Below are 23,131 nucleotides of genomic sequence, written 5' to 3'. Positions count from 1 at the left end.
TAGTTTTGTAACAAGTTTTTCTTTTGTTTTGCTTTAGTGTACCTTAATTGTACAAAGTAAAGGAGTTCATTATGACATTTCCATACATGGATACAATGTACTTTGATAATATTCATCCCCTCTGTTATTCCCCCTCCTCCTTCTCTTTCCCCCTTCTTAAACCTTCCTAGTAGGCCCCCTTTTACTTTCGTGACCTTGGGGTTTTTTTTTTTCCCTAGATTCCACAAATGAGAGAAAACATGTACCACTTCACTTTGTGGGACTGTCTTATTTCACTTAGCATGATAATTGTCAGTTCCATCCATTTTCCAGCAAACAACATAAATTCATTCATTGTAGCTGAGTAAAACTGCATTGGGCATATATACCACATTTTCTTGATTCACTTGTCTGTTGATGCTGATTCCACTAATTTGGCTATTAAGAATAGTACCATAGTAGACATTATGTATTTAAATTGACTTATGGGTCAATTTAATCTTTGTATAGCTCTCTAGTAGACTTTGATTCTTTTGGGTCTACCCCCAGAAGTGGTATGGCTAGATTATATGGAAGTTCTTTCTTTAATTTTTTGAAGAACCTCCATATTGATTTCCTTAGTGGCTGGACTTACTTTACATTTCCACCAGCAGTGACTAGGGTTCACCCTCCCGTCCTCACAGTCATTTGTTGTTTTTTTGTTTTCTTGATAGTAGCCAGTCTACTACTATGCTTTGGTTTGCATCTCCCTGATGGCTGAGGATGTTGACCATTTTGTTGACATATTTACTGGCCTTTTGTACTTCTTCCTTTGAAAAGTATGTTTGGTTCCATTGCCAATTTACTGATTGAATTATTTGCTTTTTTGCTTATTTTTTGAGTTTTTTTATATTTTTAAAGTTGTACATTTCACTTTGATTACTAAAAATTTAATTATTCCAATTGAGAGATGCTGTAAGTATAAAATATACATTGGACTTTGAAGGCCTGGTTAAAAAAAGTGAAATGCGCATTAAAAGTTTTATATTGATAACATATTAATATGAGCTTTTTGTTTGGTTGTTGTTTTTTGGTGGTACTGGGGTTTGAACTCAGGGCCTCCCACTTGCTAGGCAGGTGTCCTATCATTTGCGCCACTCCACTAACATAATATGATAATTTGATGACTGGGGATGGGATGTAGCTCAGTGGTACAGAGCTTACCTAGCATGTATGAACCTCTTGGTTCAATCCCCAGACTGCAAAAAAAAACAAGCAAGAGAGAGAATTTGAGGGTATATTGCTTAGATAAAGTATAATATTGGAATTAACCTATTTCTTTCCATTTTTTTTAATATTGCTACTGGAAATTTTTAAATTATATATGTGGCTTACATTATATTGCTATTCAACAATGCTGGTATAGGCTTTATTCAATAATCAATGAAGATATTGAGTGGGAGATTGATATGATTAGAATTTTAATGTACAGTAATTCACCTAATGTATTACTTTCTCTTTTTTGGAATGTATTAGTTTTGAAGACATTCAGAGGAGGGAAGATCCTGCAGAAGGTGATAAGGGCCTGGGAGCTGCAATTAGTCCCTCAAGATCAGTGGACTAATGAGTGGTTTAATCCCAGTTCAAACAGGAAAATCAACATTTCTCAAATTTTTTCTTCACTCTGAGGGCTTATTTTCTAGTGTTTTCATTGTTTTTTTTGGCGGTGCTGGGGTTTGAACTCAGGGTCTCATGCTTGCTAGGCAGGTGCTGTTACAACTTGAGACACTCCACCAGCCCTAGTGTTTTCATATTCAAAGTGAACTCTGCCTACACCTACCCTGATAAAGGAATATTTAAAAACATACTGTAACATGAGTTCTTTATAATGCAAGCAAAGAGAATAGGATTAATTTTGACAGTCTTTAGGGCCACTAACTTTTTGTGTGCATTTTTTTATTGTTGTGCTGGGTGAGGGTACATTGTGGCATTTACAAAAGTTCTTACAATATACCAAATATATCATACTTGAATTCATCCCCTCCACCATTCTTTTTTATCCCTCTTCCCCCCCCATTCCTGGAATAGTTTCAATAGGTCTCATTTTTCCATTTACACACATGTGCACACAGTATTTTATGTGTGCATTGACATGCCATTTATGTTATAGTATGAAAGCAACAGTTTTTCCTTGTCTTTGTGTCACAGTTTGAGTGCTTTGATTTTAGGATTGACTGGGTTTGGTTTTTTTGGGTTTTTTTCCTATTTGCTCTCTGATTTTAGGATGGATTTTTGTTTGTTTGCTTGTTTTTGTTTTTCCTATTTGGTTATCACACAAAGTCACAAAAGCCTGGATTTAAGGTTTACATTCCACAGATATCTGCATTTAGAAGGAAGATCCCTGGAACCATTGTTTCCATCAGTCCCTTTCTTCTAAGGAGAACTTCATCACTGTTTGCTCCTGAAACTATTCCATTTTGAAATGTACCCATCCCATTTCCTCCTCTTTACTTTCCAGTGAAGATAAATCTCACAGGGAATCAAATGACTCAGGATTCACCTTGTAGGACATTAGCCTGAGCATACTCACACCCTCAGGATTTGGAATCTATTAGGACCTCTTCCCACAGTACAGTGAAGACCCCAGTAAACTAATTAGTCTCCCCCAAATGCATCAACAAATAGTTAATTGAGCAACTGTTACCTGTTTCCCAAGGTGAGGATTGTCTTACTTGGACTCTGCTACAGGATCCAAGGCCAGTACTGATTTTTGAGCATCAGCGGCTACTTAGGTCCCACTTACTTGGTCAAGGAGCATTTGTCTCAATTTGTACAGCTCACTTTTAGATTCTTCAGAATCAGTTGAATTCCAGGTGGCTCCCCACTATAATCCAAAGTAGTTGGGAGGCTAAGACTGGGAGGAATGCAGTTCAAGGCCAGCCCAGGCAGACAGTTAGGAAGACCATTGGGTGTGGTGTGGTGTCCTTGTGATCCTGGTGATAGAAGGACGAATAAAATAGGAGGATCATGGTCCAGGCCAGCCTAGGCAAAAAAGCAAGACCCTATGTCCAAAATAGCTAGAACAAAAAGGGCTGAAGGTATGGTTCAAATGGTAGAGCCTGGCAAGTGAGAATCCCCTGAGTTCAAACTCCAGTACCCCCTCCAAAAAACACACCATATATTGTGCCATTTGTGGTGCAGCAGCCTGTAATTATAATACTCAGTAACCTGAGGCAGGAGGGTGGTCAGTTCACGGTCAGCCTGGTCTTGAGACTGTGCCTCAAACAAAAAAACAAAAAAAGTTTTTTAGACTAGGGAGAGAGGTGGTGCACACCTGTGATCCCAGCCCTTGGGGAGGTTTAGGCAGGAGGACCTGGAGTTCAAAGCCAGCCACAGGTTCCCTCACTCCACCCCCAATAAATGTATGTGTGTTTATCCATATAAATGTATGTATGTATGTATATATATATGTATAGATGTACACACCTCTCCCTTTCACTGCCAGCCAGCTCAGGTTTGTTTGTTTGTTTGTTTTTTGGTGTGTGGGGGGCTGTTGAGACAAGGTCTCGTTATGTGTGTAGCTCAGGCTGGCCTAGAACTCAAGATCTTCCTGTGCACCTCCCATGCTCTGGGATTACAGGCCAGCACCAGCACCAGTTTTGCATTTTTAAAGCTAATCTTCTCAGCCTGAATTTCCTCTATGAAAACAGGTCTCAGAATTGCCTCCCTTTCACTTCCCTTCTGTTTTTGTTTGTTTGTTTGTTTGTTTTTGCAGTACTGGGGCTTGAACTCAGGGCCTTCACCTTGAGCCACTCCACCAGCCCTTTTTGTGATGGGTATTTTCAATATAAGGTCTTAAGAACTATTTGCCTGAGCTGGCTTCGAACCTCAATCCTCCTGATCTCTGCCTCTTGAGTAACTAGGATTACAAGTGTGAGCCACTGGCGTCTGAAAAACTTCCCTTTTTTCTTACCAAGAAGAAAATACTCTATTTGTTACTGGCTTCAAAACCGACCCTCAGTATTATCTTTCTCCATAGTCAGGAAAAGACATAATCCTGGGCCGTCATAATTAATTTGTGCAAAGGTTCCTAAGGCAAACACTGGGTTCTGACTTGTTTTGGAGCCTGCTCTGACTTGGAGTATCTGAATGTAGTAGCTCAGATCTGCTTTTTACTTTTGCTGGTGCCATCTGCTCTTGCAAAGCATTAGAAAACAGTTTTTCTAAGGCTAGGAAGAGGGAGAAAGACAAAAAGTGATTTGGACCTAAGAATGACATTTTGGAGGGCTGGGGGCATAGTTGAGGGGTGTCTAATGCTTGCCTAGACTGTGGGAAGCTTGTAGTTCTATCTCCTCCACTTCCTGCCCCCTCCCCCCGCCAAAAAAATCTAGTGGTAAAGAGGGGCCGGTGTTGTTTTGTTTTTTGGTTTTTGTTTTGTTTTTGCCATACTGGGGCTTGAACTGGGACTTCACCTTGAGCCACTCTGACAGCCCTTTTTGATGGGTATTTTGGAGATACGGTGAGAACTATTTGCCCCAGGCTGGCTTCAAACCTTGATCCTCCTGATCTCTGTCTCCTGAGTAGCTAGGATTATAAATATAAGCCACAGAGCCCAGCTGGGATGGTGTTCCTCCTACAAGCTCAAGGTCCATCCATTTGCGCCATGTGCTATTGCACAGTCACACTAGGCTAGTGGGCTTGAAGAACTGAATTGTTAGTTTTAATGAAGTTAAGTTTTATAATTGAAGCAATTTAAAATATTTTTCTGTTAAATAGCATAATAAAACTCACTGAAGGAAGGAAAGAAAGAGCAAAGCAAAGAAAAAAGAAAAAGAAAACTGGGTACCAGTGGTTCACATCTGTAATCCTAGCTTTTTTTTTTTCACTTTGCAAGTACAAAGCCCTGAATTCAAACTCTGAGTTCAGTCCCACCAAAAAAAAAAAGGGGGGGGGGTGGTGGGTAAGAAAGAGTAATAGAGGGGGTTAATTTATCAAAGCACAATATATACACATATGGGGATACCACAATGAAACTCCCTCTGTACAAATAATATATGCTAATAAAAAATTAAAAATAAACAAAAAATAAGATTTTCCTGTTAAACACAACTTTGTTTTGGTGTTTTGGTAGTACTACATATCACTTGTAAGGCTTAGTATAAAGAAAAGAAAAGAAACTCATTGACTCTATTTTGTTGGTTACATGCTAAAGTAATATTTCAAATATATTAAAGAAGTTATTAAAATTAACTTGTTTCTTTTAAAACTGCTAATGTGGCTACTAGAAAATGTGGTATTGCACAGATGACTTATATGATGTTTCTGTTAGAGAGTGTTCCCCTTGGGATAGTCTTTTTCCTTTACCTTCATTAGCCATGGCAATTAATGGGGCCTCTGGCTCAGGGTCCCCTGGAAAGGAAGGATGAAGTGGGGGAGGGGAGGTGTGATCTTGGGAAGGTTTTCAATTCCACGTCTCATTTCACTCATCCTCAATTCTCTCAACTAAGGATCAGAGTTAGGAAATATGCCAGTGTAGGGAAAGAAGAAAACACAAACTGGTTTTCAGGTCCAGGGGAACCAATTTGGATTGTAGGCCCCCAATTAAAACCCTGGAGAAAGATGTACCTCCTGCAGCTCACGGTCTACAAAAGTTCCCTCTTTTACGCAGCTGCACTGCTTTCCCCTACCCCAGCCTTGGCGTGGAAGGGGTTGCTTAGCTGCAAATTAATGGCCAGTAGGAATGTGACTATTATGTTGCCCCTCAGGCAAAGCCTGGAAACTATCTCTTACTTACACAACTGTTGAATCAAAGCAACTGCATTGTTTTGCTTTGCTTACTCTCACCCCAGGCCCTCCTCTCTCCCTACCTTATCTTCCATCTCCTCACACAGCACTCATTTTTCTCATTTTTTTCTATTCATCTTGTTCAGTTTCCTTGTCTAGCACATTAACCAGACGTTTATCTCATACTTCCAAGAAATTCACAGTGCATACTAAGAGCATATTATTAACCCTTTCCCTTTGTGTAAGAATCAGTTGCCCTTGTCCTTAAAAACAAATTTTTTTCTTTTAAATAGAAGAAGGGAAACACTAAACTCTTAAAGGCTCAGAATCTTTTGGTCATATTCAGTAAAGAATCACCCTGATACATGGCATGTGCTCAACAAACATCTGTTTAGTTGGATTTGGTAGTTATTGCATTTCCTAATGCTGAAGCCTATGGCTAGAGACAAAGAGTTGCAGAATTCACTGAGGTGATACGGTAATGGCCTATTAAAGAATCTGAGTTGTGTCCCACAAGCAGTGGGTTCAAAGCCCACAAGAGCCAATGACTGCTAGAAACTGAGTTTTGTCACCCCAGGCGAGAGTTGAGATTATGCTAATGAGAGGACTACTAAAGCCAAAAACTGGCCAAATTCTTCCCACAATTTTCTTCTGTCAGGCTGACCTATAAGATTACAGACTCAGTTTATAATCAAAAAGGGGCTGATACATTGTGCATTCTTTCTGTTTACACTCCTTGAAATGACTTTTAAATCTGATAGTACTGCCCATTCAACTCTGCCTTAGATAGATTTATTCTCATCTCTTTGTAAGTTGACTCAGTCCCAAGAGCACTCAAAAACAAAATGTCCTGTATTTGCCCTCCCTCTAGGCTTTTCTAGCAGCATTTTGTCTGTGAAACTAAGAGGCTGCTACAGATGAGCTTTTTTTTAAAAAAAAAAAAAGAAGAAGAAGAAGAAGAGGAAAGAAACCACAGGGTGAAGAGGCAGGATGTGGTTTTTAAAAGGGAGAGGGCGGGAGTGCCTGGAAGGGGGAGGTGGTCCAGAGGCAGGGAGGAGTTGTGAAGTCTTGATAACCGAGGTCACCAAATTCCTGAGGTCCCAGGTTATTTGGATGGGGGTGTAGGGTGTGGCTGGGGGAGGTTTTACAGGCTCCACCCTTTGCAGAGATTTTAAATAGACATTACTCCAGCCTCAGCTAGAGAATCTTCCTCTAATGGTTATAGTGAATACTGATCGCTGAAGACCTCAAGAAAACTTGCTGCTCAGAAGGACATTTTGAAGGTTTTGTTGGCTGGAAAAGGTGTCACTGGAACCCTACCCCTAGATCTTTCTTAAAGACTTGAAAAGAATTAAATTAGAACCATGGGGACACAGAAGGTAAGAATGATGTAATTATTGGTTTGTTTTGTTTTTTGGGGTTTTTTTTTTTTTTTTTTGCTTCTTTGGATACACTCGGAAAGGCAAATGTTGGTGCTGATTGTCATGCAGTTTTCCGTAAGTCAGCAAGCCATCTCAAGGCCTTTTCGTTTCTTAGCCTGTGATGCTAGCGCCTCCAGTTCTCTTTGCAGCCATATCTGAAGGAGTCGTCCTGGTTCCAGTCACCTTCCCTATCATAGGAAAGTCACCAGAGAAGATGTGTTTGCTTCTCGGGTTTATTTTCCATAACTGTACTGCAAGATGGTTGATTGTTAGGATGTGGGCTGCTGGGTGCATGAATTACAGTGCAGATCTCAGAGCCAGCATGAAGGCATCTGTAAGCAGCAGACCTTGAGAGGTCCTTGGGTTTGTGCAGGAGGGCAGGTTAGTGTCCAACAATCTGTTCTGTAACTCATAGAATTCTCCAGTATTTGTAAGGAGAAAGGCATTATCACTAAGACAAATTTATTTGAAAATAAAGGAAATATGGAAAAAATGAAACAGAAAAGGAAAAGGCCCTCAAAGATGGTGAGTGACAGGCGGGGAATAGTTTTTTACTAAAAGGAAAAGGACTTACCAGGCACAGTTTTGTGTGGCAGGCACTGTGGGGTTAAGACTGAGATGCCGCTGGGAAGGTTGTGTCAGCCGAACAGCTGAAGCTCCCACTCTGTTTGACCTGAGAGGAAAGAAGTTTAAAATAAGGAGCTTGAAGAGATTCTGGGGGAAGATGGCCTCAAGACACAAAATTTGAGTTGCCCGAGGTGAAAATCTAAGATTATATTCATCCGCCAGAATGATTCTCAGCAAGGTGAAAGATGACTGATTAGTTTCCCCCTGCTCCCCCACTAAAAATATCTTTTAATGTACTGGAAGTGAGCAAGTGTTGTCCCCAGCTGAGTGGGGGCCAGCAGTTCCGTATTTGGCAAACAGGAAGACTTTAAAGGGGGGCCAGGATGTAACTGGTAGATATTAGATTATGTAGTCCACAGATAAGAGCAGCGGGTGAATGAATAAAGAAAATATAGGGTATATAAATATACATATATATACTTGAAGAAAAATGCCATTTTCGGGAAATTGATGGAAGTGAAGATCATGGTAAGCGAAATAAGCTAGACACAGAAAGACAAGTATCACATGTTTTCTCTCATATAGAATCTTTGGAAAAAAAAAAAAAGAAAGCCCTGGAAGTAGAAGATGGACTGTCAGGGAAGAGGAAGAGGGGAGTGAATGGGGAGAAGGGAGACTGAACATGATAAAGGCACATTATATGCATGTATTGAAACAGCACAGCACAGTGAAACTCATTAATTTGTGTAATTAATGAAAAAAGAGCAGCCCTGAGGCAACACTGCTCTGGCCTTTAGAGTCTAGGGTTTGGGTGAGACCAACTCTGGAGCTAGCTGTTAGATACGGTTCTTAGGAGCCCTGAAGCTGACTTTCCCTCTGCCTACCTTCCCAGTTCTTAAGCATAATTCTATGCTTGTCTTTACCTGGTGTGGGTTTTTTGTTTTTTTGTAGTACTGGAGTTTGAACTCAGGGCCCACACCTTGAGCCACTCCACCAGCCTTTTTTTGTGATGGTTCCCCCACCCCTGGCCCCCAAGACTGGGTCTCACGAACTATTTGCCCCTGACTGGCTTCAAACCGCAACCCTCCTGATCTCTGTCACTGAGCAGCTAGGATTACAGGCCACCAGCACCCGGCTTTTTTTTTTTTTTTTTAATGCTTCCAAAACAATTAACCCAGTTTTAACGTCTTCCCTCCAAAATTGTCCTGCAGGTTGTATTTTTGTTGTTTTCATACCACTTGTAGGTCAGTTCTAATACATCTGCACAATTAATAAGAGATCTCATTAGTCAAAGGATTTAAAGATTATTTCCTCCTCACTGTGCCCCTCTACCTTTCAGGTGACCCCATCTCTGATCTTTGCCATCTCTGTTGCTACAATTGGCTCTTTCCAGTTTGGCTACAACACTGGAGTCATCAATGCTCCCGAGACGGTGAGTGTGGAGCACCAAGAATTCTGAATTTAGGGGGCTGGCAGATTGGTTCAAGTGGCAGAGTACCTGCTTATCGAGCATGAGGCACTTGTTTCAAACCCCAGAACCACCAAAAAAAGAATTCAGAATGTAAGACAGACTTTATCTAGCCTGGCTAAGACAGAGGAGGGAGAATGTACAGGGATGTTATGGGGTGGACATGGTCTCAAGATGAGTCATTTAATGAAAACAAGAAGCTCTTTTTTGCCTCACGCGCTGGCTGTACCACTTCTTTCTCTTGCCCTCTTAGGGAATCCTGAGGGGTTAGTAACAGAGGGGAGAGGGAGGTTTTTAGAAGGCAGGGGTAGACAATGAACATCAGCGCTGCCACCTATTGGGAGTTTTATAACAAAATTTTTAAATTACTTTTTGAGAGATAATAACCTTAATTAAAGTATGTTTTACTGGACTGTATGTGGACTATGTGTCATTGGTCTCTTCCATTCCCCATCTGTTGATTATGTATAAATGATAGTGGTGTTATCCTCTTGGGAAGGAAATGATCCCCAGTGTTTGTCTCTTCTCATCCAACTGCTCTCATACCAACCATCTCATTTGCAGATCATAAAGGACTTTATCAACTACACGTTAGAAGAGAAGTTAGAAGACCTTCCCACTGTGGGGTTGATCACGGCCCTCTGGTCCTTGTCTGTGGCCATTTTCTCTGTTGGTGGCATGATTGGCTCCTTCTCTGTTGGACTCTTTGTGAACCGCTTTGGCAGGTATTGATCAGAAACTGGGCAAGAAATAGAACTGTATTAGTTGCATTGAGGACAAGCATAGAAGTTTAGGTGAGAGAGGCAATGATGCATCTGAACGAGGATACCTGAGCTTCTGGTCAAGGGAAACCTAGCCTAGCTGGCACTGAATATGACTGCTCATGGTTGCAGTTCTACTACCTTCCATAGCTCCCACTCATCCTTCAAGAGATGAGCCCTGTAAAGGAGTGGCCTTTGCAGTCCAGCTTATGCTTGAGTTACTTTCTAGTAAAGTCAGCTATGGAGTTGTCCTAAAACATACTTTACAGAAATTTAAATGGCTAGAAGTTGTTTGCTTTACCAAAAATTTTTAAGGTTTCATGCAAGTCTTCATTATTTTATACTGAAAATATTTTCAGAATCCTTGGTTTGTGGCAAATGTGGACAGTGGCCAAATAACAGAATTTTTCCCCAAAAGAGAAAATCGAATGTTCTCAGGCAACACTCACTTAATAATTAGTCTTAGAGGGTAGAATACTTTTAGGAATAACTGAAGGAACCATTTAGTAAATTAGATGTTCTAGATATATAAATGGAATTAAATTAATAAGGCAAAAAAAACCCCACAATAATTAATAAAGCAACCTATTTTACTGAATAGTTTCATTTTTATTTTGGTTTTTGAGGGCTACCTTCTATCTTCTAATTTTTTTTTTTCTCTTTGTTTCATGGTACAAGGGATCAAAACAAACCCAGGGCCTAGAGTCTGCTAAGCAAGTGCTTTACCACTGAACTACACGCCTATCCTCAATTTTGTCACTAAGATTCTACCTGATCCCCTCTACTGATAATTAACATGGTCTTCTTCCTATTATTTTATTAGCAAAAAAAACCTCATAGAGGAGAAAACAAGGAAAGGTATGCAAAGAAAATGAAAATGGAAAGTAATTTTTTCCTGACAGTTGTTCTCCACCGTGGCTGCACTTTTTTTTTTTTATTATTCATATGTGCATACAAGGCTTGGGTCATTTCTCCCCCGTGGCTGCACATTTGAAGTCTCTTGGGGGAGCTTATAAAAGTCCCAATGCAGAGTCATACCACAAGCCAATTAAATGAGCCCTCTGGGGAGGGGAATCCATGTAGCATTATTTTTCCAAACTCCCCAGGTAATTCCAGTAGCAACCCAAGTGAAGAATTGCTTAAGAGTCATGATACTATTCTGGAAAAGGAGAACTGACATTAAATACTGTTTCTTTTGTCTAAAATAATTTACCGTCATTAAGGCATTAGTGATATCTAAACAACTGCGTTGCATGAAAGCATAGAAAGGGGTTGGGGTTGTTCCTCAGTGGTAGAGCACTTCATGGCATGTGCAAAAGTCCTGGGTTCCAGCCCTAGCACTGCAAAAAAACAAAAAAGAGTGGGAAAGAAAATTTAAAATCAAAACAGTAGATATGAGAATGGAGAAGAATAGAATAATGAGAGCAAAGGAGAGGTGGGGATCTTTTCTCTTGGCTGACTTCATTTTGTCTTTAATTAACCTTTCAGGCGCAATTCCATGCTTATGGTGAACCTATTGGCCATTGCTGGTGCCTGCCTTATGGGGTTCTGCAAGATAGCTGAGTCGGTTGAAATGCTGATCCTGGGCCGCCTGATCATTGGCATCTTCTGCGGGCTCTGCACGGGTTTTGTGCCCATGTACATTGGAGAGGTGTCGCCCACTGCTCTGCGGGGGGCCTTCGGCACTCTAAACCAACTGGGCATTGTTGTCGGCATTCTGGTGGCTCAGGTACCCTAGAATTTCAGATATTATTGCTACTGTAGAGCTCATGAATTGTAGCTTATGAAGCAGGCTGGACAGAGATAGGAAGAGAAACACAACTTGTTTATCTTTTTCTCTGGTAAAAGAATGGATGATTTTCTAAACTTTTGAAAATGAACTTATGGTCTAGGAAGAGTGGAGTTTATAGCATTCCTGGTTGTCTGGTTTCTAGATCTTTGGTCTGGACATCCTTTTGGGGTCTGACGAACTGTGGCCTCTACTTCTGGGTTTTACCATCATTCCAGCTATCCTGCAAAGTGTAGCCCTTCCATTTTGCCCTGAAAGTCCTCGGTTCTTGCTCATTAACAAAAATGAAGAAGAGCGTACCAAGGAGGGTAAGTACCCTTCATACTTGATGATAGGAATTTAGCTGTGATTTGTTAAGGGTGAGGATGTTTGATTTTTTTGTTTGTTTGTTTGGTCATTCCTTTCCCTCCTCTTAGAACCAAGAGTTTTCTGATGACTTTTTTTTTTGTGGTACTGGGGCTTGAACTTACAGCCTTCACCTTGAACCACTCCACGAGCCCCGCCCTGCCTTTTGTGTGTGTGTGTGTGTAAGGTTTTTTGAGATAGGGTCTCACGAACTATTTGCTGGGGTTAACTTCCAACCTTGATCCTCCTGATCTTTGCTTCCTGAGTAGCTAGGATTATAGGCATGAGCCACCAACTTCCCAGCTGTCTGACAAAAAAGCCACTTGGGGGCAGCACAATATCTTTATCCTTTCCTCTTTGTTTTTTTCCCCAGTCCTGCAGCGTCTGTGGGGCAGCCCAGATGTGACCGAGGACATCCAGGAGATGAAAGAAGAGAGTATTAGGATGTCACAGGAAAAGCAAGTCACCGTGCTAGAGCTCTTCAGGTCACCCAGCTACCAACAGCCCATCCTCATTTCCATCGTGCTCCAGCTCTCACAGCAGCTCTCTGGGATCAATGCTGTGAGTATCTTCCTGGGAATCAAAGGCTCCCTGCAACAGTTCACCAAAAACACTGGTCAGCCTGGCACAGCGGCTTGTGCCTATAGACCTAGCTACTGAGGAGGCTCAGGCAGTAGGATCGCTTGGAGCCAAGAAACATACCAAGACCCATCTTTAAAGAGGGTAGAAGGCCGGGTGCCAGTGGTTCAGCTATGACCCTAGCTACTAGGGACACTGAGACCTGAAGGATTGCAGTTGGAGGCCATCGGTAGAGGGCCTGTTTCGCAAGCAAGAAACCCTGATTTCAAACCCCAGTCCCACCACAAGAAAAAAACCAGAACTTAAGACCTAAATAAGGTGGACATAAGGAAGATTAAAAGGAGCAGTGGAAATAAACATTAGAAGAAAAGAGAGAAGTTAGTAGAAATGGCGAAGAATTAAGAGAACGAAGATAATTTGTGGAAGAGATAATGTGAACAAAGCATCTAGAAAGGGCTCCTAACCTCCTGGGACTTTTCAGTTTATTTATTTTTCACTTTTTTCTTGTGTATATGAATTGTGCAAAGGGATTTCATTGTGCATTTCCATGCATGCATGGAGGAGAAATCACATTCAACTCCTCTTACTCTTTTTAACAGGTTTTATTGTGCTGTTTTTATGCATGTGTATGAAGTACTTCAATCATCTTCCCTTTCCCATTAGTTTCCACCCCCAAACAGTCCCCCCATTCCCCATTTTACATTCTTTTTTAGGGGTGTAGGATTTTTTTTTTTTTTTTTTGGCAGTACTGGAGTTTGAGCACCACTTGTATCACACGCCCAGTCCTTTGGGTTTATTTTCTGAGAGTTCTGTTTAACTGTTACATACATTCATATAAAAAATGCATCTTTTCTTTCCTACTAGGTGTTCTATTACTCAACAGGAATCTTCAAGGATGCAGGAGTCCAGGAGCCAATCTATGCCACCATCGGAGCAGGCGTGGTTAATACTATCTTCACTATAGTTTCTGTAAGTTGGATGGTGATCACTTTGGGAGGTCAGAAAAGAGGAATTCTTGCTACAGATGTTCAAAGGTGGCTTGAATGTCTTTAAAGCTCCCTCCCTTCATTTACTTAGAACTTTTTGTTACTTAATTTCTCTTTGGGAAAAAGAATGGTGAATGATGGGTGTGTGGTCTTCACAGCACGGGAAAATGTGGGATGGGTGGGAAAAGGGGACGGATAGAAGAGATTATGGAACTGGAGCAGGGAAAGTACAGCTATAACAAATGTTCTACTCCTGGTAAGGCGGATTATAAATCACTCATACAGAGTTTTCATGAAAAAGAAATTAGACATTTCATGTTCTGTTATTCATCTTTTAGGTATTTCTGGTGGAAAGAGCAGGAAGAAGGACCCTGCATATGATAGGGCTTGGAGGCATGGCTTTCTGTTCCATTCTCATGACTGTTTCATTGTTACTGAAGGTGAGTGCTCTTTGGAGTGGGGAGAATGAGGATAAGGTGAATAATCAGAGATAGGTGAACCTCTGATCATGTATATAACATGGCTTATAAATACATTATTTAATTCTTAAAAGTCACCTGAGGTAATCCCATTTTATAGATCCCATTTTATAAATGGTGAAGCATTCTCAGTGACAGGTGAAGTACATAGCTGAGATTCAGAAATCCAAGGCTGGCCAGGTGCCAGTGGCTCACGCCTGTAACCCTAGCTACTCAGGAGGCAGAGATCAGGGGGACTGAGATTCAAAGCCAGCTGGGGACCTTATCTTGAAAAAAATCCCTCATAAAAAAGTGCTGTTGTAGGCCCTGAGTTCACACCCCAGTACCACACAGATACAAAAAAGAAACCCAAGCCTTTTGACTCCAAGTCTAGTAATTGGAACTTAGCACTTAGTCAGTGCTGATGAGTACTGGAAAGCTGGCCCCTGTGTTGTGCTGTCTTTAACACCAACTCTCCTTTACAGGATGACTATGAAGCCATGAGCTTTGTCTGCATTGCTGCTATCTTGATCTATGTGGCATTCTTTGAGATTGGACCAGGCCCCATTCCCTGGTTTATTGTGACCGAACTCTTTAGCCAGGGACCCCGCCCGACAGCCATGGCAGTGGCTGGCTGTTCCAACTGGACCTCCAACTTTTTGGTTGGACTGCTCTTCCCCTCGGCTGCAGTAAGTAAATTAAAACCAAACTCATGAGCCTATCTTGAAACCAGTCCACTTAAGCCAATATGTTTAAGATACACCTTAATAATTGTTACTGAGTCCGTGAAAGATTAGATATCAAGGGTTTTCAACTAGATTTCCTCCTCATTTTAAATGAAATGTAGAAAACAGAAATAACAGCAGAAAAGATTAAAGTAGGAAGGCAAAACTGGGAACTTAAAAAGGCCCACTAGTCTGAGATGACAAAATGATAGTAAAAAGATTCCAATACTTAATTCATAGTTTAAAATAACATTAATGACTTTATGATCATAAGGCTGTTTACAAACCAGTTATGTCCTGTTATAAAATGATGAGGCACTGATGTGTCCCATAAAGGAACGTGGCAATGGACATCTAGAAGAGGATGCATGTCTCATTTCTGAGTCTTTGAGTCTTCAGAAGCCCAGATTTTAAACATAATGACCAAATGTATAAAATACTCAGGTGGTGGACAGTGTATGTGTTCTGTCACTTTGCTCTGTCATTTTAGCAAATAAGTAGGAAAAGAGTGACAAAATTGCCAGACATATAATAAGTTAGCAATGGCATCATAGATGAATCTCTGCTGTTCCCATTCACTATGAAAGGATTCTAGTTTGTCACTGACCAGGATTTATCTCACTTTCCTTTTTTCTCTTTCACTAGTCCTACTTAGGAGCCTACGTCTTCATCATCTTTGCTGCTTTCCTTGTCATCTTCTTGGTCTTCACCTTCTTCAAAGTCCCTGAGACCCGAGGCAGGACTTTTGATGACATCACCCGGGCCTTTGAAGGGCAGGCACAGGAGGCCAGTAGATCTGGGAAAGGCCCTGGAGAGATAAACAGCGGTCAACCTGCAAAGGAGGCCACCACCAATGTCTGAGGTAGACCTCCTTCCACCTCCCTCCCAACATGGAAAGCAACCTCTCCCTGAAGAGGGGGAGACTTCATCAGGATGAAACCAGGACTGCTGAATGCTGCTACTTGATTCCTTTCTCATCCCACACACTTCACGAACACTCAGATGAACCCAGTGCTGGGGTAGTCAGCTCTTCAATGGCTTCTTAAGTATTTCATTTCTTGGACATTCTCTTCTGTTCAGGAGAGACCAACTGAACCTACCTTCATTTCAGGAGGGATTGGCTGCATGGCATGACAACTTTGCCAGCTCTTCTGCCCTCAGGTTCTGTGTTTGCCTCACTAGGGCACATAGGGGAGTAGGTGCAGTCCCCACCTCAGCTTACCAGCAAGCAGATATTCAGAGGCGAGGCCCACAGGGAATTACACAGGGCCCTTTCCTCACTTCATACAGCTCTGCACAGCAAAGTAACTTGAGTTTTATTTATTTTACTTTCTGGTTTTATTGCATATTTATTTTTTTAAGTATAAAATAATTTTACCAAATAATGAAAACCATAAGGAAATTGATGTTAGAGGGAGGTGTCTAGAGAGGTCATAGGGTAATGTTTTGGTACTAGAGAGTTGTTAAGTAAGGTGCAACAGAAAGGGAAGAATTGGAGTGAAATGTCAGTCGTCCTGGAGGGGTGTGGATGTAGGTTTGCACGATGTGTCTTAACAATTTCTGTACTGCACATAGAAACTCTTCGGTTTAGTTTCTCAGAAGAGTCATTGCCTGTATAAAAAAAAGCTACTGGTTTCCTTTGGAACTTTTCTTTATAGTTTATACATAGTATTACTTGAAATCTAGGATCGTTACTAAGATGGGCATTGTAGTTAACAGTGGTTGATAGACTTTCATTTTGGATGGAGTCCAAGAAGGGAAGGTTATTTGTAGAAAATCTCCCCACTTCCCTGCACCAAACAACTCCTTCTCCTTGTAGTGGACTCACTTTTTTTTTTTTAAAGTGATCCCACCCATCTGGTGGGAGAGCCCTCCAAATGAGAAATCTAAAAAAGTGGTACTTGGTAGAGGCTTGGAATTTCTTCATTTTGTTCTTTAAGAGATTTTACGTGTTGACTTTTATTTTATTTTAACTTGTAGCTTTAAGGGGATTCTGAGAAGAATGTTCGCAGCTAACTTGGAATTTGTAATCTCAGCTCTGGGAGAGGATCTCTCCTGAACGATTATTGCCTAGTTTAAGTGTGCTGTTGCTCTCGGGTCATGGCATGCTTATCTGTCTGTCCCTGTGTCAAGTTAGCCTTGTCACCATGTTACTGTGATGCTATTCCAAGTCTCTTTAGGGGCCTTGACTCTTTTCTGATACACACGTTTGAGATAGTATGAGTAAAGGTGCAGTGTAGCCCACACATGAGAATTTGAATGTATGTGCATTGTCACTTTGCTCTGGGTGAAAGTAGTTTATTGGTGACTGGTTTCCTTTGTTCCTATAGTCTTCCTTTTGAATAGAATGTATTAAAAGTCATCCCTGTGTATATAAGTAACACTGCCTCTGCTGGGTGGAGTTTACACCCAGACTTTAGATTCTGACTCATCTGGCTACCTTTCCCTGTGGGTAGGAGCTGCCTACATCATGGGGTTGAGGGTGGAGGGCTCAACCTCACTCAGATGGGAGCGACATAAGAAAGTGCAAGGTCAGGGCATGTGGCTCTTTGGAAACCCTGTTGTAGGGAGACAGAGGCTTTTGTTGAAGGGGATAAGAAACACATGAAGACTTTCTTCTAACTGGAGCATTTGAGAGGTTAGAGGAGATGACAAGACTCCTGCTGCAGGTCACAGACACCTCCACACTTATCTCTTCATTCCCTGTCCTTTGTAAATGGAGATTGGACCCTTAAGACACTCTCTCCTCCCCTCGCTTTTTTGTAGGTTGCCTGATCTCCCTATTCCTCCTTGGTGCTTACACATTTCAGACACTTTAGCCAAGCCCTGGCATACAACAGTATTTTAGTCTTCAGTTCTCACCATCTCTCTGGTTGTTGAGCCTTTGATAAAAACTCACATAGCTATAGAGGGGGCTTTGCTGGAAGGTGACTTTTTTCTAACAACTCTTGTGGCTCCTCGGTGAGTTGACAGTAATGCAAGGTGAAATTTTTCCCATTTCTCAGTGACCAGATTGTGAATATCTGCATATGGGTTTTCTATTAATGTTACTGTGGTTCTTTGTTTTGAAATAAAAATTCTGAATGTACATATGATATCACAGGTCATTGTTATTATTATTTTATGACAAAATCAGCTTTAAATCATGGGTTGGCTATTCAGTAGATACCTGTTGTAATCTAGAGCAAGTTTCTTAGAGTCTCATACATATGACAATAGCAGTATCTGTTTATTATGCATGGCTCTTCATACTTAATAAATTGTGCTGCTATCTTTGCCCAGTAAGAATTAGCTGTTTCCTTCTGTTTTTCTCTCATATCATTTCTTGCTTCCTCCGATCTTTGCTCTCTAGAATTCATCTTATCTTTTTCTTGTTGGTGGTACTAGGGTTTGAACTCAGCCATGAGCTTGCTTTATTAGGTAGATGTTCTCTATGCCTCTACATGAGCCACACCTCCAGCCCTAAAATTCCTGAAGGGATCTCGATGACATGTCACTGTCCTGTTTGAAATCTGTGAATGGCTTCCAGTCAGCTACAGAAAACACTTTTAAGTCCACTAGCAGATCACACATTCCCTCCAGAGCAAATTACTGTTGCCTTTTTAGTTTGACTTACCATGTGTCTAATAAAACACCTCATCCAGTACTGCATCCACTCAGATCCCATGCCTCTGTCTGCCAATGCTGACCATTCACATGCTAAGACTATTTCTACTTAGCCCAGGCCTGAGTCCCCAACCACACACACTGGAGTCTAAAATCAGAGCCTTGAGCTCACTAGATAGGAGCTCTACCACCTATCTCATACCTCTGGCCACTTTATTTATGCAATTGCATCTTATTGTTTCAAAGAGAACAAATGAGGTGGCAAAAATATTTGCATATAATAAATCCTAGCTTGTAAATGACATCTAAGTGCAGGTGTGAGCTTTAGGAGCCTTCCTCTTTCTCATAATTCTACTTGTACTATGGTACTGTGAATGTTAGAGTCCCAGAAGAGCCTCACTGGCCAACTACACCATCTTCACCCTCATTGTTAGCTGTCTTACTGTCTTAGTTGCATTTTTCATCCTTGCTTCCTTGTAATTCATTATCCACATAAGCAAAAAGACCTCTTAGAATTTTTTTCTTTTTAGCACTATACATCAAACCTAGTATCTTTCACATGTTAGGCAAGTCCTGTACCACTGATCTATATCCTCAGCCCTTCAGAATCAGATGGTCACTCCTTTGCTTAAAATCTTTCAGTTATACTGGGCACCAGTGGCTCATGCCTGTAATCCTACCCACTCAAGAGACAGAGCAAGTTGATCTCAGTTTGAAGCCAGCCCTGGCAAATAGTTCTCAAGACCCTATCTCAAAAAACACCAAGACAAAACAGGGTTGTTGGAGTGGCCCAAGTGGTAGAGTGCCTGCCTAGCAAATGAGGCCTTGAGTTCAAACCCCAGTATGCAAAAATAATAATAGCCAGGAACTGGTGGCTCATGCCTGTAATCCTAGCTACTCAGGAGGCAGAGATCAGGAGGATCGAGGTTCAAACCCAGCCCAGGCAAATAGTTCAAGAGACTATCTCGAAAATACTTAACACAAAAAGGGCTGGTGGAGTGGCTCAAGGTGTAGATGCTGAGTTCAAACCCAGTACTGCAAAAATAATAAGACAGAAATGACACATTGATTTGAAACATGGAAATTTTAGTGTAAAGAGTATCAAGCTGTTGTCGGGCACTGGTGTCTCACACCTGTAATCCCAGCTACTTGGGAGGCTGACATCAGGAGGCCAGCTAGTTCACAAGACTCCATCTCCAAAATAACCAGACCAAAATGGACTGCAGGTGTGGCTCAAGCAGTAGAGTGCCTGCTTAGTCAGCATGAAATCCTGAGTTCAAACCCCAGTCCCACTTTTTAAAAAAAAAAAGTATCAAGCTTTGTAATCCAAGTACTACAAGGTGTTAGAGAACTCAACTGAGTATCTCAGGACTGAGGGAGAAGGGAAGTACAAACTGGAAAGGAGGGCACCTCCATCTCCAAACATGTTCAGACCTTACTGGAGAAGGTGTAGTGGCTGCCCACTGGCAGAGAACTTTGGTACATTGTCCAGGCAGGAGCTGGTGTGGGGACTCTGAGCAAGCAGGTAACAACTCCAGGTGAGCCACAGCTGGATGTCAGACGTGCAGGCGTGCAGAAGGGCACTAGTGTGGGTAGGAAGCCTGGAGCCTGATGTTCCTGTGGAAAATGGTCACTAGCCCCAAGGCATAGCTCAGGTGGGGCACCATGAAACATCCATCTATCCTGCTGGCCTATGGTGTAGACACCAGAACCAGCAAGAAACTTCGTCTTCCTCCTGCAATCTCTTTCTAGCACCATCTACTGAGAAAAAACTGTGCTCAACACTCAAAGAAATGCTTAAGAATCCCATCCATTAAAAAGCAGGTATGGGTCTGGCAGAGTGGCTTAAGTGGTTCAAATGCCAGTACTGCCCCAAAAAAAGCAAGTATGAAGCTGGGCACCAGTGGCTCAAGCCTGTAATCATAGATATGTGGGAGGCTGAGATTGGGAGGATCACAGTTCTAGGCCAGCCTAAGCAATAGCTCTCAAGACACCATCTCCAAAATAACCAGAGCAAAATGGACTGGAAATGTGGTCAGGTAGTAAAGCACCTGCTTTATAAGCTCAAAATCCTGACTTAACCCCAGTCCCACTACATAAATAAGAAGCAGGTATGTGTGCTGGACATGGTGATACAGTTATAATTCCAGCAACTCAAGAGGTAGGGATAGTGAGGATCACAGTTTGAGGACAACCCAGGCAAAAAGTAAAATACCCCCATCTCAACAAGCCAGGTGCATGCCTATAATCCCACATAGGAGGTGGAGGTGGAGGTAGAAGGATCATGGTTTGAGACGTGCTGGGGCAAAAAGCATGAAACCCTGTCTGGAAAATAAAAGCAAAAAGGACTATGGGCAAGGCTCAAGGGGTAGAACCCAAGGCCCTGAGATCAAACCTAGTAACCATGAAAAAAACAAAGCAAAACACAGGAGCCTGATGTGGTGCAGGGCGTGGTGGTGCAGCCTGTAATCCTAACAGGAAGCAGAGGTAAGAGGATCTCAAATTTCAGACCACCCTGCGATACTTAGCAAGACCCTGTCTCAAACAGACACACACAACTCAGGCATGCGTGGAAGGGTGAACCTGGAGCTCACAGTCTGTAACTGTCGTAACGTGTTGGATGTTAGTGATCCTCTTTTGGCACCCCCCAGATCCACCTGGACTTTGGATAAAATTCAAGTTGAAATGTCACTTTCTTTTTTTGACCCAAAGTGTTTGTTGCAGAAATTTGGTCAAGGTTCTGTTCGGCACCAGGAGAGGTGGCCTGTGGTCCTCCACCCAGGGATGTGGGTAAGCCTGGCAGGGACAAGGTAAAAGGAGTGCTTCTGGGCAAAGTTCAGAGGGAGGTGACCTGCTACCAGGCTGCAAGTGAGGCCTGTGCCACCATCACACCACCCTCACCTGTTGTGAACCAGACAGCCAGGGCAGCACAATAAATCATTGGTAACAAATCTGTTACCTTGGTTGGGGATCTCTGAGCTGCTGATCCCAACAAAGGTTACCTTGCTCCTCCTGATCTCCACCAGAACCCTTGAGTTCCATAGCTACAAACTGTATTTCTCAGCTACAAAACACAGTGACCTGATGCCACCAAGCCCGCCAGGCGTCCTGATGCGACAAGCAGTCCCCCTGACCCCACCTCCAGGTCCTGGGCACTAGCTGGAGCCTGGATGACAGGAGCTGGCCTCACCCTGCAGAAGGCCAAGGCCAAAGTCATAGAACACTTGACTACTCTGTTTTGCTCATGCTCATTGAACTAATTGTTTGCCATAATGCAGGAAATGACTATAGACTCAGCAACATTCAGATACAGGTAAGTAAATTTAAATACCTTCCTGATGGCAGGAGGCCTTGCGACATTGTTGTAGGATAACTCAGACAGAGAGATGGGGCACCAAAGCTTTCAGGAAGCAAGCCAGCAGCAACTCAGCAGATTTCCATCCCTAGCTGAGTCCGGAGAACAAAGGAGGCTCTCCTTATATACCATTTAGAGCAGGTTACAGAAATGGAGGGTACAGCTTGTCCCATACATGGTCACATACTATTTTATTGGCTACTTTTAACTTCTGGGGTGAGGTGACCCTTCTCTGGTCTCACCCCAGCTGCTATATGACATTCCTTAAATCCTTTTTTGTTTTTTCTTCACTGTTGCACTCATTGTCTCTCATTATCTCCCTCATTGTCTCTCATTATCTCAATTCCCCCTCCCTGCCACATTCCCCACTTTGATGCTCAGACCCACTTTTGGGTCAAAGAGCATTATCTTGATCTAAGGGTTTATATTTCCACAGTGTCATTACATGAGCAGCTGTCTTTCTTTCTATAGTGGTTTCCATATGGTCCTGAAGAAGGGGATTAGGCAGGGTAATATCAGGCATGCTCCTAAGACAAGGAACATTATCCCTATTAAGGTCTTGAAGCCACCTAGGGCTGAGAACCAGCCCTGAACAGGTCACTGGGACTCCATCCCTTCTAGGTCTGCACAGGGACATGAGCAAGCTTTCTCATCTTGTCAGTAATCTCTTCAATTACCTTTTCCTCATCATCACTCTGTAAACAGCAGTTACTCAGATTGAATTTTCCACATACGCCACCCTCCAAGGCTGGCAAGTAGTCCAAAGCCAAACAGTTTTGGTAGATGGTGTTTCATATTTTAGTTTGTCGTTTGGCTAATATGTTGAGGGCTTTAGCTGTTTTATTAGTTATAATTTCAACTCCTGACTGAAGCCAAGTGACGTAGCTGAGTGTATAGATTGGGGTGCAACAGCCCTGGGAGCCATCTTCTGCCTATGTAGTGGGAACATAATATTGAATGACCCGCTCTGGAGGCCATTCATCATCCTTCCAGTCCCCTATCTGTAGGGTATCTCGCTTTTTACTGTTTACCATTTTTTCACATATGGAGACTTCTAATTTTTCACCTTGTCTGAGGGTGAGCAAGAAGAAAGAAGGCCTGATGGTGCCCAGCACACAGGATCCTAACTAGTCATTGGGAAGGAATGTGTAAGCTCATTCTCCACAGATCCAATGTAGCCCCTTAGGCGCCCACCACTCCATGCCTGCGGTCAGATTATTCCAGGCTATTGCAAGCTTAGGGGAGTTGGCCAGTGGGTGAGGTTGGGACTCCGTGTGATTGGGACCCCACCACCACCACCACTGAATCTCCTGAGCGGTATCATTGTAA

The 23,131-nt window shown here is 42.2% G+C and overlaps 1 protein-coding gene and 1 long non-coding RNA gene across 4 annotated transcripts in view; one reads left to right on the top strand and one right to left on the bottom strand.

Moving 5' to 3' along the window:
- Nucleotides 1–17,936, top strand: part of Slc2a3 (solute carrier family 2 member 3) — a 79,971-nt gene extending 62,035 nt beyond the window's left edge. For 2 of the 3 annotated variants that reach the window (XM_074076126.1, XM_074076127.1), the window contains 9 exons: nucleotides 9,070–9,162; nucleotides 9,763–9,923; nucleotides 11,448–11,688; nucleotides 11,894–12,056; nucleotides 12,467–12,654; nucleotides 13,537–13,641; nucleotides 13,997–14,098; nucleotides 14,602–14,805; nucleotides 15,487–17,936. In XM_074076126.1, the coding sequence (XP_073932227.1) occupies nucleotides 9,070–9,162; nucleotides 9,763–9,923; nucleotides 11,448–11,688; nucleotides 11,894–12,056; nucleotides 12,467–12,654; nucleotides 13,537–13,641; nucleotides 13,997–14,098; nucleotides 14,602–14,805; nucleotides 15,487–15,702 (1,473 nt within the window). In that variant the 3' untranslated portion in view covers nucleotides 15,703–17,936. Of the gene's footprint in view, nucleotides 1–6,740; nucleotides 7,122–9,069; nucleotides 9,163–9,762; nucleotides 9,924–11,447; nucleotides 11,689–11,893; nucleotides 12,057–12,466; nucleotides 12,655–13,536; nucleotides 13,642–13,996; nucleotides 14,099–14,601; nucleotides 14,806–15,486 lie in introns of those variants that run through there. The other variant, XM_020159331.2, reaches the window with a different exon arrangement.
- On the bottom strand, nucleotides 7,144–8,053 carry LOC141424060 (uncharacterized). Its single transcript, XR_012448882.1, has 2 exons — nucleotides 7,738–8,053; nucleotides 7,144–7,351 (listed from the first exon to the last, which is right to left on the bottom strand). It is a non-coding gene; the product is annotated as an uncharacterized lncRNA (long non-coding RNA).
- Nucleotides 17,937–23,131: the final 5,195 nt, after the last annotated feature.

Source organism: Castor canadensis, chromosome 6, assembly GCF_047511655.1.
Source record: "Castor canadensis chromosome 6, mCasCan1.hap1v2, whole genome shotgun sequence".
Taxonomy (NCBI): Eukaryota; Metazoa; Chordata; class Mammalia; order Rodentia; family Castoridae; genus Castor; species Castor canadensis.
Note: the sequence above shows the minus strand (reverse complement) of the source record. Positions and strands in the feature narration are given on the sequence as shown.